Source organism: Dermacentor andersoni, chromosome 3 (genome assembly GCF_023375885.2).
Source record: "Dermacentor andersoni chromosome 3, qqDerAnde1_hic_scaffold, whole genome shotgun sequence".
NCBI lineage: Eukaryota > Metazoa > Arthropoda > Arachnida > Ixodida > Ixodidae > Dermacentor > Dermacentor andersoni.
Genome location: NC_092816.1, coordinates 17,125,647 through 17,143,713, shown reverse-complemented (window position 1 = coordinate 17,143,713; position 18,067 = coordinate 17,125,647). Strand labels below are relative to the sequence as shown.

The 18,067-nt window shown below is 44.2% G+C and overlaps 1 protein-coding gene across 2 annotated transcripts in view; it reads left to right on the top strand.

The window, feature by feature from the left end:
- LOC126520423 (E3 ubiquitin-protein ligase RNF115-like) overlaps window positions 1-18,067 on the top strand; it is a 44,209-nt gene that overhangs the window by 9,826 nt on the left and 16,316 nt on the right. Inside the window, exons 5-8 of one of the 2 annotated variants that reach the window (XM_050169345.3) lie at window positions 6,158-6,198; window positions 6,286-6,313; window positions 8,968-9,040; window positions 10,426-10,519. In XM_050169345.3, coding sequence (XP_050025302.1) covers window positions 6,158-6,198; window positions 6,286-6,313; window positions 8,968-9,040; window positions 10,426-10,519 — 236 coding nt within the window. Of the gene's footprint in view, window positions 1-6,157; window positions 6,199-6,285; window positions 6,314-8,964; window positions 9,041-10,425; window positions 10,520-18,067 lie in introns of both variants that reach the window. The other variant, XM_050169344.3, reaches the window with a different exon arrangement.

The following is an 18,067-nucleotide window of genomic DNA, read 5'->3' as shown; positions in this document are numbered from 1 at the left end:
GTGCATGCTACACAATTTCTCGTCACTTCTCGCTGTCTGTGGCCGCGTATGAACGCTGACGTCCGTTGCTGGGCTCGGGCATGCATACAGTGCCAGCACGCCAAAGTCAATCGACACACTACGAGCGTGCCTGGTCATTTTCCACTACCACGCGTTTGTTTCGGCCACGTTCACATCGATATCGTTGTTCCGCTACCACCGTCCTTGAACCAGTGATCCATACCCATTTGTATCGACTGCTTCACATGCTCGCCTGAAGCAATGTCACTCTTTCACATTACTGCAGTCTACAGCCTCATCATCAGCCTGGTTACGCTCACTGCAGGGCAAAGGCCTCTGCCATACTTATCCAACTACCGTGATCATGTACTAATTGTGGCCATGTTGTCCATGCACACTTCTTAATCTCATCCGCCCTAAAGCCCCTCAATTTTTCAAAAGTAGCGCCATTCTTAGATCTTTCCGCCACCCCGCTCACCTTGGCGCTTCCTCCTCCACGCTTCCTGTCTCCCCAGCCTCCTCCGCTCCCCCATTGGCCAATCTGTGTCACGTGAAAGTAGGTGCCGCGCTTTTGTATATTTTTTTCTTTCCAGAGAGAAGCAGGTGCCGCGCTTCTGTATATTTTTTCTATCCAGCGCGCTCCGACCTCCATTGTTGGGCCTGCGCAACGAAAGTACGGTAGACGGACTTACGGAATGTGTTAGCGTAATGGAATGTGTTAGGGCCGAGAACTTAATTGCGATGCCGTGCTGCTGTGCCTTCGGTTGCCGCAACATCCGGCGGGCGCAACGCAAAAAGAAAAGTGTGGATTCACAGGATCGGGCGGGTTGACTTCGAGGAAGTGGCAAAGAAGGCACGGCTTCGTGAAGTGCCACGGCTCAACCTCTTCTTTTGGGCTTAGTTGACACCTTCCGCTTCGAAAAAGTGTATGTGTTCATGCTCTGCGTGGTTTTTAGCGCGTTGAAGTTGACTTTTTTCTCGAATGTGCTCTCTTTGTTTCGTATAGTTTCGACGTGCGGTGAAAGTGCACGCATGTGCAGCTGGCCTGTGACATAGAAGCGATTTTATACTGGGTGTGTTTTGAGCTCCACCAGAAGTTAGCACATTCTCGATGCTTTTGCAAGCCTCACTATGACTTATGGATGCAGTCTTTTAGCTTCGAATGTACGCCCGCGTGTATTGATTTGGTTTGTGGTGATTAACGTTTTAACGTCCCGAAGCGACTAAAGCTCTGATGGAGGTCTAGTGCATGGCTCCGGATAACTTTATCTGGGTCGCCAGGGGATGTTTAACGTGCACTTTTATCGTAGAGTCGTACGTGGGCCGGTAAATTTTTTGTTGGCGTTTCATAATTCTCGCACGGGCGCGCTAGCGCTGCTTTAGAAGTTGACGCCTCAGCGCGATTGTAGTTCTTCAATATATTTTATTGACTAGTTGTAACAACGTGCCATTATTTCGCACTATTGACGGCGCCTCCAGGGCACCAAAGCTGCAACGGGAGCACTAAAGCTAGAACCAGTGCTGGATGGGGCTCGCCGAAGCCTGTGCATGCCAAGGGAGTATAAGATAGGCTGTCCACTATAGCGGACAGCCGATTTTGTATGCGAACACTCCCTGCGCCGCCTGCTTTATTGTAATGTCACGTGCTCTTCAGAGGCCTCCGTTAGCCGTTACATATGCCCTCCTGGAGCAGTACTTGTAAAAAAAAAAAAATCTATCGTCACGATTACCAAAGCACCCCGCAGTGAAAAAAGCGGCACTGTTGCCAGGCATCGCTGACCGCAGACAGTCGGAATCTCTCACGCGCCGGCCGAACAAAAGTATCCTGCAGGTACGTAAATGAACCTACGAAACCACGTACACATACTTTCACGCTGTCAAAACCTGAAACTTCGGTAATTACGCGCGTGTTTGAGCACACCGTGTGCTTGCGTCGTGTTTCAGCAACACGAACTCTCAACGTGCGCGCACTTTACGCCTTAAATACGCCTTGAATAATAGTCCTTTTCTCTATTTCTTCCACAATTCCAACACGACATTTTTAAGGCCAGTTACCGACTGACGAAGCAACATCTGTATTGAGAAAACTGCTCCGCAGGGCTCGAACAAGCTTTTCCGCGGATTTCTTCCCGTAGCGTGTTAGCCGTCGTCTGCTACGGCAGGCCCACCACCGGCGGCGCCACCGTCGAGGCCGCGCCGAGCGGAGGAGGAGGGAAGTGAATGGCGCTACTTTGGGAGATTAAGGGGCTTTAATCCGCCCACCTAACTTTCTGCCGCCCTCTGCTATGCTTTCCTTCCCTTGGAATCCAGTCCGTAACCATTAATGACTGTCGGTTATCTTCCCTCCTCATTACATGGCCTGCCCATGCCCATTTCTTTTTCTTGATTTCAACTAAGATATCATTAACTCTCATTTGTTCCCTCACCCAATCAGCTCTTTTCTTATCCCTTAACGTTACACCTATCATTCTTCTTTCCATAGCTCGTTGCGTCGTCCTCAATTTAAGTAGAACCCTTTTCGTAAGCCTCCAGGTTTCTGCCCCGTACGTGAGTACTGGCAAGACACAGCTGTTATATATTTTTCTCTTGAGAGATAATGGCAGCCTGCTGTTCATGATCTGAGAATGCCTGCCAAACGCACCCCAGCCCATTCTTATTCTGATTATTTCAGTCTCATGGTACGGATCTGCAGTCACTACCTGTCCTAAGTAGATGTATTCCTTTACCACTTCCAGTGCCTCGCTACCTATCGTAAACTGCTGTTCTCTTCCGAGACTGTTAAAGGGACACTAAAGTGAAACATGATTTCTTCTGCATCAGTAAATTACCGTTCTACACCACCAAAAACGCGACTCTTACAATGATAAGACATTTGGTAAGCCAGAAAAAGCACAAGAACGAAATACGGGTGGCGACGCCTACTTAGCTCCCGCACCTGGGGGCTGTGATGTCTTGGGATTTTGATGGCATGTTCTAGGGCCTACTAATTACATATAGCGGTACAGATTGACTACATTGTGTTCTAAAGGAACCAAATATTAAACATGGCCATATCTTATGGCCATGTTTAAAATATTAATATTAAATATAAAAAATGTTATCCATATTATACTTCATTATGTCAACTGTTTTACGCTTGCTGATTAACTTGGAAAGTTCTGCCAGTTCTATTCTAGCTGTAGGTTTAGAGGCTTTCATACATTGGCGTTTCTTATCAGATCTTTCGTCTCCTGCGATAGCTTACTTATATCCTGTCTAACGGAGTTACCACCGACTTCTATTGCACACTCCTTAATGATGCCCATAAGATTGTCGTTCATGTCTTCAACAGTAAGATCCTCTTCCCGAATTAAAGCTGAATACCTGTTCTATAGCTTGATCTGGAATTCCTCTATTTTCCCTCTTGCCGCTAACTCATTGATCGGCTTCTTATGCACCAGTTTCTTCCGTTCCCTCCTCAAGTCTAGGCTAATTTGAGTTACCATCCTATGGTCACTGCAGCGTACCTTGCCGAGCACGTCCACATCTTGTATGATGCCAGGGTTAGCGCAGAGTATAAAGTCTTTAATTTCTAATCTCGCCATTCGGGCTCCTCCACGTCCACTTTTGGCTATCCCGCTTGCGGAAGAAGGTATTCATTATCCGCATATTAGTTTGTTCTGCAAACTCTACTAATAACTCCCCCCCTGCTATTCTTAGAGCCTATGCCATATTCCCCCACTGACTTGTCTCCAGCCTGCTTCTTGCCTACCCTGACATTGAAGTTGCCCATCAGTATAGTGTATTTTGTTTTGACTTTACCCATCGCCGATTCCACGTCTCCATAGAAGCTTTTGACTTCCTGGTCATCATGACTGGGTGTAGGGGCTTAGACCTGTATGACCTTCAATTTGTACCTCTTATTATGTTTCACAACAAGACCTGCCACCCTCTCATTAATGCTATAGAATTCCTGTGTGTTTCCAGCTATACCCTTATTAGTCAGGAATCCGACTCCTAGTTCTCGTCTCTCCGTTAAGCCTCTGTAGCACAGGACGTGCCCGCTTTTTACCACTGTATATGCTTTTGTCCTCCTAACTTCACTGAGCCCAATTATATCCAATTTACTGCCCTCTAATTCCTCCAATAGCACTGTTAGACTAGCCTCACTAAATAACGCTCTAGCATTAAATGTTGCCAGGTTCAGATTCTAATGGCGGCCTGTCCGGAACCACGGATTCTTAGCACCCTCTATAGCCTAGGCCATCTTAAATACCTGGATTTCTCGTTACGGTGTACCACAAACCATAACGACAGACGGAGGAAGACAATTTGACTCGTCCCTCTTTCAAGCTCTCTCCCATCTTTTGGGTGTAACACTCATACAAACAACAGCTTATCACCCAAGTTCTAATGGCATGGTAGAACGCTTCAATCGTCAACTAGAACAGCATAATGCTTTGTGAAGATTCTGGGTACCCTGATCCACGAGAAGGGAGGTGCAGCCACCTGGCTGAAGTAGCTTGAGGCAAGGTGGAAGCAAGTCCTGCACCTCTGACGGAGGATAGCCCACCAGAGTGGAGGGGCAGGCACACAAACGGCACGTACACTGGTCATGGCCACCTCCGCGTCCCGTGCTTGCAACTTGCTTAAAACTCACTGAGGCACTAGAAGAAAAAGCTCCAGAGATTTCACCAGGAAAGCTTAGGAGTTGGGACAGTACTTCCTTGCTACACCGGAATCGAGGAGCTCCACCACTATTAAGCCCTCCCACCGCTGCGAGAAGGGCTGAACAATAGCAGTGTCATTTCAACCGTGCAGGATGCCTCCTTTTCCAAATTGAAGGTAAACAGACGGGCAAAACAGATGACACGCATGATCTACTTCCAAGAATGGCACCATGGAATGATGTGCAGTTACAGGTTGCCAAACCCATCATCTGCCACCAGCGCAAGGACAACCGCTCATCTCGCAGGGCGGCCATTGCCAGAAGAGTCGATGACCAGAGGACGCTGTATTCACTGACGCCGCATGAGACTGTGTCCTGACTTCCGGCATTGGCATTCTTGAGTGACAACATGAGGAAGGATGTGGTTTTTTGACCCCAAGAAGACCTACCAGTTAAGACAATAGAACTTCACGCCATCCTGTTTACCTTGCAGAGACTGAGAGAGACCAACAATGACGGCGCACATAACAGCTGGAGAATAATCATTTACACTAACTATGCTCGAGGCCTTGAATCACTTTCAGGATCTCCCTTAGTTGGTACTTGGGAGTACCGTATAAAAAAGCTGCTTTGGATCTTTATCGGTCTTCCATGGCTGAGGTGGGCATGAACTGGGTCCTTGTGCATGCCGGTAGTGTCAGCAACAGCACGGCCCAGGATGTGGCAAGCGAGTTGCTACACAATGCTTGTCTGCTCCAATGGACAATGTCCCTATTGCACCACAGTTCAAGGGCAAGTTCAAGTTAGAGGTGAAAAAGCACCTTCTGGCAAGGGTGCCACGCAACACACACCCTCTTCCCAAAGGACTTTCTTGCTGCGCTCAGGTCCTGATCTACAAAGCCAGGACAGAAGCAGCCCTAGCAGGGGATGTGCTGGCCTGGTGGAGGACCACGTCAAGGCAAACATGGAACGCCAGAAACACTGCTGAAAAGAGTGTGCTTCCGTGGGATTAATTAGCTTCCCATGCACTGCTTGCTGTTATCAGACATGCAACATGGGAGTGCACCTTAGTCTACACAATTTGCTGTGGGGATGTCATGGCCTGGAAGAGAGAGAGAGAGAAAAAAGAGCAACAGGAGAAAGCAACAGAAAGCTGTATTCGGAGTTTTTCATGTTGCTCTACTATTTTCTCATTGACACTTTTCATCGAATTATAATGTTTGAGAAGTTGATTAAGTAATTAATTAGGACTAACTATGTAATTAAGTAGAATGAAAAGTAAATTATCTGAGTATCTCGAAGCGACGACAAACATTCCTTTGGTTCTGTCCAGCTACGTGGCATTCACATATTTTTAAACTGCCTAAAGTTAGCTGGGACACCCTGTATAATCAGTGGGCAGGTTTATTTACCATGTTCAGAGGCTTTGTCCCCTATAAAGCACAAGTTATGCGCCCACTGATGAAGCCTACCCGCTCGAATTTATGGTGTGAATTTCTTATTTTTCAGTATCATTCACCAGATTTTTGCCAACCTCACTGGAACTACAGGTGAATACCAATGCTCAGTACACTTATGGCTTGATTGATCATGGTTCAATAGCCTGAATTAACTGCTTTTCTTCCTTAACTTTGCAGGTTTCATCTCCAACCAAGGCCTTCCAGTGTGAGTATCAATAAAGCGCTTTAGCCAAGCATTATTTGTTTGGGTTTTTCACTTCCACATAATTTTTAGCGAGAACATGAGATAAAGGCATAAAGCAAGAGAACAGACAGTCTGTGCTTGTTTAGCCTTGCTGCATGTTCATTTTTTTCTTCATGTGTTCATCTTGCTTGCACATTAGTGCAATTTAATGATGCAAAGTTAAGTCGGGCTCCCCCAACTTTCCAATTCTTGCTCTATAAGGCATGCATATTGAAAAGAAAGATGCATCATAAAGTAGGGGTGTACAAATATCGCATATCACCGAATCTTAGTGATCGTTCGAAAAATTGGACTCTCGAATAGAATACCTACCGCTCGATTTTTCGATATATTCGGTGTAGAGACCTGTGCAGTGCCACATGTCGTGTGCGCTGCGGAGTCCCTTGTGCTCGATGCTGCCCTAGCGAGCGCTTCATTTTTCACCCCAAAAGGACCGCCAAACATGCCACGGACGAGCTGCTCTGGCTGACACGGATGGATGGATGGATGGATGGATGGATGGATGTTATGAGCGGCCCCTTTGGAACGGGGTGGTGGATTGCGCCATCAAGCGCTTGTTATTTTATTGCCTAATCTCCTGCGTGTGCTAAAAAAGAAAGAAAGAAAAGGAAACTCGTGGCAAATTTCCATACCCAAACTTTTTGAACCTCTATTGTGAACTTAGTTTCTGTACGCCTCCGTTGTTTGTCATTTCCCTACTTTTGTTCCACCAATCTTCAAATCACCTCTTACTAATCTCTATTGTGGACATGTTTACGTTCCCCCTGCTCTCGCTGAACCCAAGGGCTTCAAGGAGGCCAGTAATTCTTAAATATACCGCTGGGCAGATGTCTTCACATTATAATAAAACATGCTCGATCGTTGCCCTAGCTTTACCGCAGTAATATTCTTATAATAATTGCGTGTTATAAGGCATCCTAATCTCTCTTCGAAAAGTAGTGAGCTTCCCTTGTGAGTTATCATAAATTTTTTCTTTCCCGTTTTCGTTTCTTCCTCTTAAGCACTTACTCATGGCAGGTTTCTTTTCCATTGCCGCCACCCATGAGATTATCTCAGACTCCCTGACTTTTTGCTTGACGTTCTTTGTTGCTGTGTTGCTCAACATACAGGCCGCATAGTTACTGGTAAGCTTCGTAGTTCTTTTCCTCCACTGTGTATCAATGTTATTACTGTACAAATACCTGAACACTCTCCCAGCCCATGTACTTTCTTCCATATTCCTCAGTCGTTCGTCATAATTAATTTTACTGTGAGCTTCCCTCACTTCAAGACTCGCTGCGTGTGCTCCCTGAGGTCAGCCTGATGCGGTGATCGCACACACAGCGACTGAACACCGCAATTCGTAGAACAGCACCAGTTCAGCTGGGGCCGCCTCTGTTGGTACAAGGTTTGTCCGGGTCGGCAGTACGGATTGAAATAATGACGTGACAGGGACAGAAGGAATGTGAACAAAAGCAGTGTGTATTTTGTAAAGTGAGAAAGCAGGTGCGAAGATTGAGCCGCCGATAGGCATGCAGATCGTGTTGGATATGCTTGCCAACGAACTTCACGCCACTTTGAGAGCCGTTCCCGCTCGTGTTATCTTGGGATGAATTACTGATCAGCCACTCGTACAAACATACTAGCGGCAAGCATTCCATGATGGCTTGTGGCCCAATACCACATCGGCCGGTGGCTAATTTTCGCCTCGGCCCGCACTGCATCGGCCATTAGGCCTAATCGCCACTGCTTCATAAGGCATTGGCGACAACAGTTGCGGTTTGATGCCAAATTGACGCAGATCTATTTGCTGCAGCCGTATGACACTCGGAGAGCCGACAAATCACCTAGGAAACAAAAGCAAGAGGTGGCGGATGAACGAAGAGGAAGAGAAGGGGGTGTAGCGAGCGTCGTAAACTTGCCGTGCCCGTCCAGATTCCATATTCTTTGACAAGTGGCAAATCATGCAGAACCGGACACATGGACGGCGTCTGCTCATCTGGTCACGTTGGCCCACTACCAAACTGAGAACCTCATCGGTATTCAGTACAACAAAACGTCACTAATTCACTGGTTTCAGAGGGGAAAAAGAAGCGCTTGGTTCTATTCAACAAAAACTCCTGATACAAATTTTTTTCAGGCCTTCATATTTTAGAACGGAGCTGTAATCAGCGCTGGTATATTAAATGGATGATCCCTTTAATAAGAATAGACTACTGTATATCTTTGTTTTTATGTACCCATGTGACTCATAGCTTTGCTACATTCTTGTTATGCAATGCTAGGATACTCCCAGGCATGTGCAGCACCGTATTTTCTTGCCCAAAATTCGTAAGCAATAAACTTTGCGAAAAATATAGATATTTCATATTTTAATTGATATTTGGCTTTTTGTTCTTCATCCGATATTCTATCTGAAATTCGGTATTTGCACACCCCTAATCATAAATGATCCTCGGCATCACTAGTTTTGTATTTTTGTCATGAGTCTATCGCCTTAAAGCATTTTGTGATAATGCAGCAGACACATTGCTATTATGGTGCTTACTTGTCACTTGCGGTAGCTGGTAAGCTATTGGTTTGGCATGTTGGGCACCTTGTTGCTGACTGGTTGTGTCCGCTCGCTCTCAAAGCAGGCTGGTCAACCTGCATGGCAACCCTGGAGACTATGCCTGGGGCCGAGGGGGCCTGGATGCTGTCATAACACAGGTGCCACAGTTTTTATTGCTTGAGCTATTTTGCTAGGTTTTTAGTGGTTGGCAGACAACAATCTAACATGGTAGAGGATAATGAGTAGGGAAGAGAGGAAAGTGTTGAGAAAAAAGCACATGGCGTGAAGACAGAGAGGGAAGTGCATGTGCAGCGAAGAGAGAGGTGTCTGATTGGTTAGCACAGGCAGTGATGTCGCGTATGTAGGAGCAGAAGGGAAATAAGGAGCGTGAGCACCAGCTCTATGCTCTCCACATGAAAAACACAGCATGGTGACATGAGCTTTCGTTAACTTTGATGGTCGTCTTCTGTGGTTTCTACCAGAGCTTTTAGGCAAAGCAGTATTGACATGGGCAGTTTCAAGGTGCTTAAAATGGGAAATCGTTGTCACCTATCTATAACGCAGCTGGACAAAACCTCAGCCAGATCTGCATGGTGCATTTTAGTGTGCAAACCAAAGATAGTTTGCTGAATGATGGCTTTGACATGGGCTTGTACATCATCACCTCAACTTCTTGTTGAGTTATGAAAAAAAGAAAAATTCTCTCTCTCTCTCTCTTGAGGTTGAATAACTTTTGTTTGCATGTGCAGATTTTTGTAATCATTTTTCCACTTCAGTCTGTACAAAAATTTTTTTTGCAGCAGTCTTAGTGAAAGGTATACCTCAGTGCCCTGTTAAGAAATGAGGTGAACAAAATGTAACTGTCTTTCTGTAATAGTTCCTTGAAAAACCCTGTAAAATCGTGCCAAACATTTTTTTAATGTTTCGTCAAATGGAGAGTGACATTGTAACTTAAATATGCTCGTCCTCCTGCCAGGGATATTTCTTTATTTTTTTCAGCTTGCTTTACATCACCTTAACTACAAGTGCAATAGCTATTTCATGGCTTTCATCAAGCTAATGAAAGCTGTTCTTAGCATAAGGATCAGTGCAAAGCTGCAGAATTACTGCTGTGCAAAGCAATTACATGAGCACTGGTATAAGGTTAAAAAACTAGCCTTATCAGGCCACCTTGCCATGCTACGGATGCAAACCCCTGTTTAATCGCATTCATAGCTGGCCAGAAACTTTGACCAGCTTACCAGAGAAATAGCAGAAGCTGCAGAGATTGGGAACATCAGTCTCTTAATTGGAGACAGAAATGTTTTTGTCGCGTTAGCTGTCTGGGTCAGTTGAACTTGCGGTGTTGATTTGTTTGTGTCTTCCTTCTCCCTTCCTTTTGTGTGGTAATATATATATCTGCTCTCGCGCAATTAACACTCAATTCTTAATGCTTGCTGTGTCTGTGGCTGCCAGCCTTTAAGAAAAGGATGGTGCTAGACTTGTAGATTTTAACCTGGCATTGCTTCATGGTGTGACAGCCATCATCATGTGCCATTTGCAGCTCCTGAATCAACTGGATGGGACAGGGCCGCCTCCTTTAGCGAAAGACAAGATTGAGCAGATTCCCACTGTCAAGATTGTCCAGGAGCAAGTTGGTGAGTATAGATACATTCATTGTGCTGCAGCTGAAGTGATTTTGACACGGTGCATGGTATTTCCAAGTGGTACCTTTTGTAACCGTCTGCTTGCTGCAGTGAACACACCTCGGGGAAGGAGCTTAACTGGATGTCTGCACTTAAATATTGGGAGTGCAGTGCGAGATACTGGAACATCAATAGTACCTGCTGCTCTTTTGTGTTGGCTACAGTGCAAGTAAAATGAGACTTTGAGCTCATGCATTGTGAATTGCTCTTGGCGAAGGAGCTTGCTGATGCTCATATTCAGGAGCTTAGAAGGGTGATGGTTTGGGCTAGTTGGTTTTCCATGAAGCTGTGTGCTGCAGTCTAAAATGGTACAAGGGACACAGAAAAGTGCTTGTCCTCATTTTTCTGTGTCCCTTGTCCCGCTTTGTGCTGCACCACACAGCCTTGAGGAGCTGTATTGCACTCAACACACTTTACAACAGATCTGCGTAAACATATCGTTGCAGAGCGTTTGGACAGGACTGTGCGCACAAGACAGGGTCGTGCGCTTTCATAATATATTCGTATACAGTTTATTTTATTTTATTTTTATTTATTTTATTGTACCCTCAAGGTCGAAGTATTATGGAGGGGAGTGGGTAAGAGAGATATACATAAGTAAATAACAAAGCAGCAAAAGGTGTTTAGTGTTTTTAGGTGTTTGATAAGTTAATTGTATCCGGGAGTGATGTCTGATATGGCCGAACGAAACTGAGTTGTCCTCGATTGCGACAACTACGCCGGGAACGTGGTTCCATTCCTGAGAGGTCCTAGGAATAAATGATTTGGGACAGGTTCTGGTGTGGCATCGAATTATTCCAACCTTATGGCTATGATCAATGCGAGAGGAAATGTAGGTAGGAGATGATATAAGATTATTGCGTAGGTAGGAATCGTGGAAATATAGTTTATGAAATAAAGCAAGGAGCAAGCACTTACATTGGACTGATAGAGGAGCAAGTAGCAAAGAGTTTTTCATGGCAGTTACGCTTGATGCGCAGCTGTAATTGCTATAAATGAAATACGCGGCATTGTTTTGGATTAGTTCAAGTGATCGAATAAGGGTTTCGAAATGCGGGTCCCAGATGGATGAGGTGTACTCAATCTTCATTTTACTCATAATAAGCGTTTTGTATTCGATTAATTTTAATGATGTAGGGGCAGAAGAAACATTTCGTAAAGATAACCTACCATGCGGTTAGTATTGTTAATTACCTTATCGATGTGGAACGACCAGGAAAGTGACGAGGTTATGTGGACGTCTAGGTACTTATACGAGGTTACGACTTCCAGGGAAGTATTATTAAGGTAATAGTATGGCGGAGAAATATTGGTGCGAGTTACACACATATATATACATTTAGTTCTGTTCAGTTGCATTAACCATACGTCAGACCAGTTAGAGATAGTGTTTATATCATCTTGTAAGAATTCGTTATCAGATTTGTCCGAGATTTCACGGAGGATAAGTCCTCTGTGAAAAGGTAAATACAGTTGAACCCGGCTATATCGAACTCACAAAAAAACACCTGTCAGTTCGATATAGAGCATAATTCGATATAAGCCTGCTAAATGATTGGATGTCATAAAAGCACATACCATTTATAAAATCATTTTATTGATGAAACTAGCTTAGTTTCGCATGAAATAGTCCACTATTTTCTTCTGCTTGGGCAATTTCTCTTCTTGCAACACACGCATGTCTCCCCATTGTCTAAGGAGTCGAAGCAGCTGAGGCCGCAACCTTCTGCATTCGCGCAGAAGCACCGGACTAGTGCGGACGCACCAATCACTTCGGAGCATGTGGGCAAAGGACCGTCGTTGCTTTCCTCATTGTGCCCACTTTCGCTTGTGCTCGGTACGATGTCGGCAATATAGTCTTCGTTTTCGGGCTCTCCCATTTGCACTCAAACTCGTCCACCGTTGATTCGTCAACAGCTTCCGGAAATTCTTGACAGCTCGCTCCAAACTTTGGCAATGTCGGCAACGGCTATGTCGCACTAATCAGAATTTAGTCATTACTGAGCACGCGGAAGCCGGCACGGCTAAAGCGATTTTGGATGAACCCCTCGTACACGGCTGTGCATACACGTTGGGCACCACGGGCACCAAGTCGTGATTGTCTGCTTCCAGCCCTAATCTCCCCCTTATTCAACATCGCACTGAGAGTGCTCCTCGGAATCTTGCACGCTGCGGCAACATCCGACTTCTCATCGCGTTCGACCAGATTTATGATTTCGAGCTTCACGAATTCTGCCGCTCCATCACGGCAACACTGTGGGACAAGGCCCACAAGGCAAACACAGAATGAACCTGAAAAGCAGCGCGACAACTCGCACTTTCGCCATCTTGCACGACGAGGGCACAGGAGCCTCCGAATGGCTGTCTGAGCTAGCGCTGCGGGCGGGCCAGGATAATTTTTTGCAGGGAGGCGCAGTCACGGTAGGGAGAGCGGTTGGATGGAGCCTTGCCGCCGGGTTTCCTTGTCACCGCGAGGGAAAGCCAACTTCTGGGGGCACTTTTCCGTCGCTTGACGTTCGATGTATCGGGAGTCGCTGCTATTTTTGTTCGATGTAAGCGTAATTATTGCTATATATACTCATTGTAACTATACAGTGTCCAGAAATTGTTCTATATATAGAATAATTCGATGTAAACGGGTTCGATATAGTCGGGTTCGACTGTATTAGAAAAAAACATCATTGGGTAAATCATTAATGTAAATTAAGCAAAGAGGGCCTATATCTGATCCTTGGGGCACAACAGAGTCTACGGGATTAAATTGGCACATATAGTTATTTGACACAACTTACTGTGACCGATTAAGGAGAAAATGTTCAAGCCATGCAAACAGGTTAGGATCAAAACAGTTTATTTTTATATAGAAGCAATTTATTACACACTTTGTCGAAGGCCTTGGTGAAATAAAAAGAAGCAGTCTGCGAATGAACCTTTGTCAAGAATAAGATGGTGGTGAGTAAAAGAAAAAAGTTGAGTTTCACAAGAAAAGTTTTTTCGGAAACCATGTTGTGCTTTTGTGAAAAAATTCGCAGTTGCGCCCCAAAGGTGAAGCACCAATTGTGATAGCAAATCAGTAGATAGCTGTACGAAGTAAGGGTAGCAGTTTTATCAATCATGGAAGCTTGTAAACATTCACTTACTAAATTAACAATGATAGAATGTGTAAGCGCGACTCAACGAGGACGTATAAACAGACTTCCTTCTAGGTCCTTGTTCAGTCACACTTACACATTATATCATGGATTCAAACTAACTATCCCGTCAACCTGTTTTAACTAAATTAACCAGTACGGTATCACGCGCGCACAGGTAAACATGAACACATCTTGCTCAATGACAGCGGAAACTGTCTGTGAAAACACGAGTTAGGAATCACCGCAGCAGCTGCAAGCCAATTGACCTCAGTGCCATCTGTCGCTTCAACGCGAACAAAACGTCGAAACGCGCATATGAAGCTACCGGCACTACAAGCACTCTGCAAACATCGCAGATCGCTTTGAAGATGAGGCCCGCACGGGCGTGCACTTTGGCCACGTCGCAGATTGCTTTCAAGACACGAGTGCCGGCAACGCGTCCTTACGGTGTCTGCCAAAGGAGTCTACTACGGCGTCTGCAAAATTGTGTGGCCAACGCCATAGTAGATGCCGCAATGTCTCCACTCTTTACAGAGCGGCGGGCAAGGAGGACATCGAGACACCCTGGCAGCCGCTAGAAAAGAATGTCCCTTTTCCCTCGTGTGACCCCCCTTGCCTCGCGTGCCACAGGATGGGGCACGCATCACGGCCGCGTTCCTCGCTCGCGCATGCGAGGTTGAACTGCATTCGCCGGCTCACCCTCATACGCTTCCCCTCTTATGGAACCTCACAGTGACGGCAGAAATGTGCCTGGAGTGTCCATATAATATCTATCGCAGTAAAATGAATTATTGTCTAAGTGCTTTTCTAATGTGAGTACAAAATATGTTCAAGAACCTTGCAAGGAATGCTGGTGAGGGAAATGGGGCAGTAGTTGAGGGGCGAATTTTTGCTACCGGACTATTGAAGGGGGGCTATCTTCCCGACCTTCCTATCGGCAGGGAGCTAGATTGCTGAAAAATTCTTGACAGCAGAACAGATGAATAAACAGTATTTTTCAGAAATTTCGCGTTAACCAATTCAGCACCAGAACTTGATGACAACTTCAGATCTTTTCGACCCCAAGAGGTTCAATGATAATGAAGTACATAGGTGGGTAATTGCAACACTCTGGAGTTGAAGCACAGGGTCAATACATAGAACAAAGTTGTTGCAGAACACAGAATTAAGTGCATGGGGACATATATCACCGGGTACCGGTGAGCCATCGGAATCATTCAGCGTGACCGAATTATCTTTGGAGTGGTTAATAACACGCCAAAACTCTTTAGGGGTCATTCCCAAGTACTGCGGGGAAAGTGTGTACTTGAAATGCCTTTTTGGCAAGTTTTGTAGCCTCTGTGTAAGCGTTGTGCACTGGCATCGAAATAGGATGCTTACAAGGAGGTGAACTTTTATTCGCTATTCGATACAGTCGTTCTTTTTTTTTTTCGGTTGGAAAGCTTTTACTAACTTGGAGTTGAATCAGGGCTTCTTAACATTGCAGGATACTACACTTGTCAGTAAACTCAAGTATTTTATTTTTGAAAACGATCCAGTTCTCATCAACCGTGCGATCATCAAATTGGCTTAGGAAAGGATAAAAAAAATTAGCTAACTCAGTATTAATAGTGTCAAAATTTGCCATATCATAGTGGTAAATTATTTTTCAACAACTGGTTTTAACACAGGAAATATGTTGAACTAAAGACCCACGTGATTCGCTTAGAGGAGACTCTCCTCGAAACAACTTTTTTTCAAATTTATATTAGAGGTTTCAAAATTCAGTCAAGTATAGTTTTGTATGCAGATTTCAAATATGTCATTTTTTGTGTAGCTGTTATAGTTTGAGTTACGTAATGCACAATGGCAAAATATAGTCATATTTATGGCCACTTTTTTGTATAATAAATTTTCACAAAAAGCATCCTGCTGTAGCTTGTTTAGCTCGTTATAGATCGCAAAGTGCCAATATCTAGCCAACCAGTGTGTACAATTACTGAAACTGTGCAAAAGAATTGGAACATTTCAACTAGCATATTTACTTGCATAATGATCGCACTTTTCTGTAAAAAAAATTGACGCAAATTCAGGGGTGCGATCATCACGTGGGTTAAATTTCCCGCGAAAAGAAAAATTTTTTTCATCTTGCGTTTGCTGCAGGATGACAACAGGTCAACAAATAGGTGGCTGTCGCTGTACTTATGTAGTGCGGGACACCAAAACAAAAATAGCGGCTGGCTGAGCAAGCCGAACACAGCGAAAGCGATTTTTTTTCTTCTCGTGAGTACATTACGTGCATTGAAACAGTTGCTTCCATATTAGCAATGGATGATATCGTTAATATCGGCAAGTTTGCGGCAATAACGTAGCCATATCCACTTTGAGTGGACAGAAACAGATGGGCGCGCTTAGCTGCCAGTGACATAGAAACACATGGCGGACATGCTGCGGAAACTGCGGCATTTGTCTTCACTACTATTCTAATACGGCATGTTTCCGCTAAGGGTGGGCAAATATCTTAGCTGTGTTACAAGCGTCTGCGTACGAATAGGATACACTTCTAACGTATCAGTGTAAACGTGGCTACTATCGTTGCTGCTCGCGATTTGTTTCGTGTTCAGGAGTGCAGACGAGAATCGAAAGGCGCCTTTTTTGTTGTTGTTGACCACAACCATTATAAAGCCTACACATAAAAAAGGCAAGTTTGGTTGTAGCTATGTATTTGTTTTTGTCATGGAAGTGCGGAAAAGTGATGAAAGGCATGAAATGAGGCATCTTCTTAAGAATGTTTGGTGCGTGCAAACCGCTTGGTTTGTCTTGAAGAGTTGTTCGCGTAGCATTCGACAGATGGTAAGCGCGATCATTACTAGCTAGACTTGGCACATGACATATCGCTGCGGCAAGTTCGGAGTGCGATCATTACATGGGAAAGAAAAAAAATCAAATTTTGCCGACAAAATTCAGGGATTCGATCATTACGCAAGTGCGATCATTATGCGATTAAATACGGGAATTTTTTTCTCAATTCTCTGAAATATAACCGTGTATTTTCGCAACTTACTGCTTGGAGATATTGCAACTTCAAGTAGATATTAGCACCGTACATATCTTCAAGAGTGTGTATGCCGAATTTCGTTAGTATAAGATACTTGTAAGTGTTCCAGCAGAACTTTTTGTTGGGCTAGTTGGTGCATGTTACTGAAGTACTATAGCGCCAAACAGATGTCACAAGAAGAGACACGGACGAGCGCTCGTTCGTGTCTCTTGTCTTCTGTTTGGCACTATAGTACTTCAGTAACTTGTAAGTGTACAAGGTTATTTTCATGTGATTGTGAAAAAAATTAGTTGAAGTCTCCTAATTTTTTAAATAGTTCCACTAATTGTACATGCTGTTTGAATAGATATCGGCACTTTGCGGCCCACAAAGAGCTAAATAAGCTACTCCACAAAGCATTTTGCGAAAACTTATTACACAATAAAGTACCCGTAAAATCACTCTATTTTGCCACTGTGTAGGACTTAACTCAAGAACTATAGCAGCTACACAGAAACTAATGACATATTTGAAATCTGCTTTAAATGCTGTATAAGTGGGTGGATTTTGATATCTCTAGTTCAAATATTAAAGAAATGTTTTATTGTGGGGCATCTTCCCCTTAAGGGGAGATGGGCCAATGAAAACATTTTATTTTATGGGAATAAAATGCGGAAATTTGGTATGCAGGTGTGATTTGTTATGCTGGTATCATAACTGAAATTAGCTTTTGCTATCTATTATAGTTTTCAAGTTACAACAATTGGCAGCCTGTAATGGTCATTCCCAAATTAATTACACGGGATTTTCACATCCACATGTTTACAAAGGCCCATTCTGTGCAGTGAAGCTATTGGTTATTCCTTAAGGGCCGAAATGAGCATAAAAATATTTAACTTTTCTATGCCTATTGTCTTACTAACGACTTTTGCAAGAAACCCATTATAACTTTTTTTATGAGATACAGTTAAAAATGGACAACTTTATTGCATTCATCAATGTTTCAGAATCTAAGTGCAAAAGACAGAATGATTTTGTCTTCATTCATTGTGAAATGGTACTGGGATGACTGAAAGCAACTGCACAAAAAATGAAAGCTGAGAAAACAGAGCTCAAAGGTGGTTCATTTGTTGTAAACATGTAAATCTTTGCTTTGAGCACCCAAAACTTGCATGGGATGTAGTCCTTTGCCTTTGAAGACAACTTTCTTTACATTTTGATCATTGTGCATCCATCCGTCGTGCAGAGGTAGATGACAGCACATTAAAAACGTCTGCTCTTGTGTCTCGTTGCGCAACCTTTTTATTAGTGAGAGTAGGAGCTGAAATCTGCAGTTGAATATTTGATGTG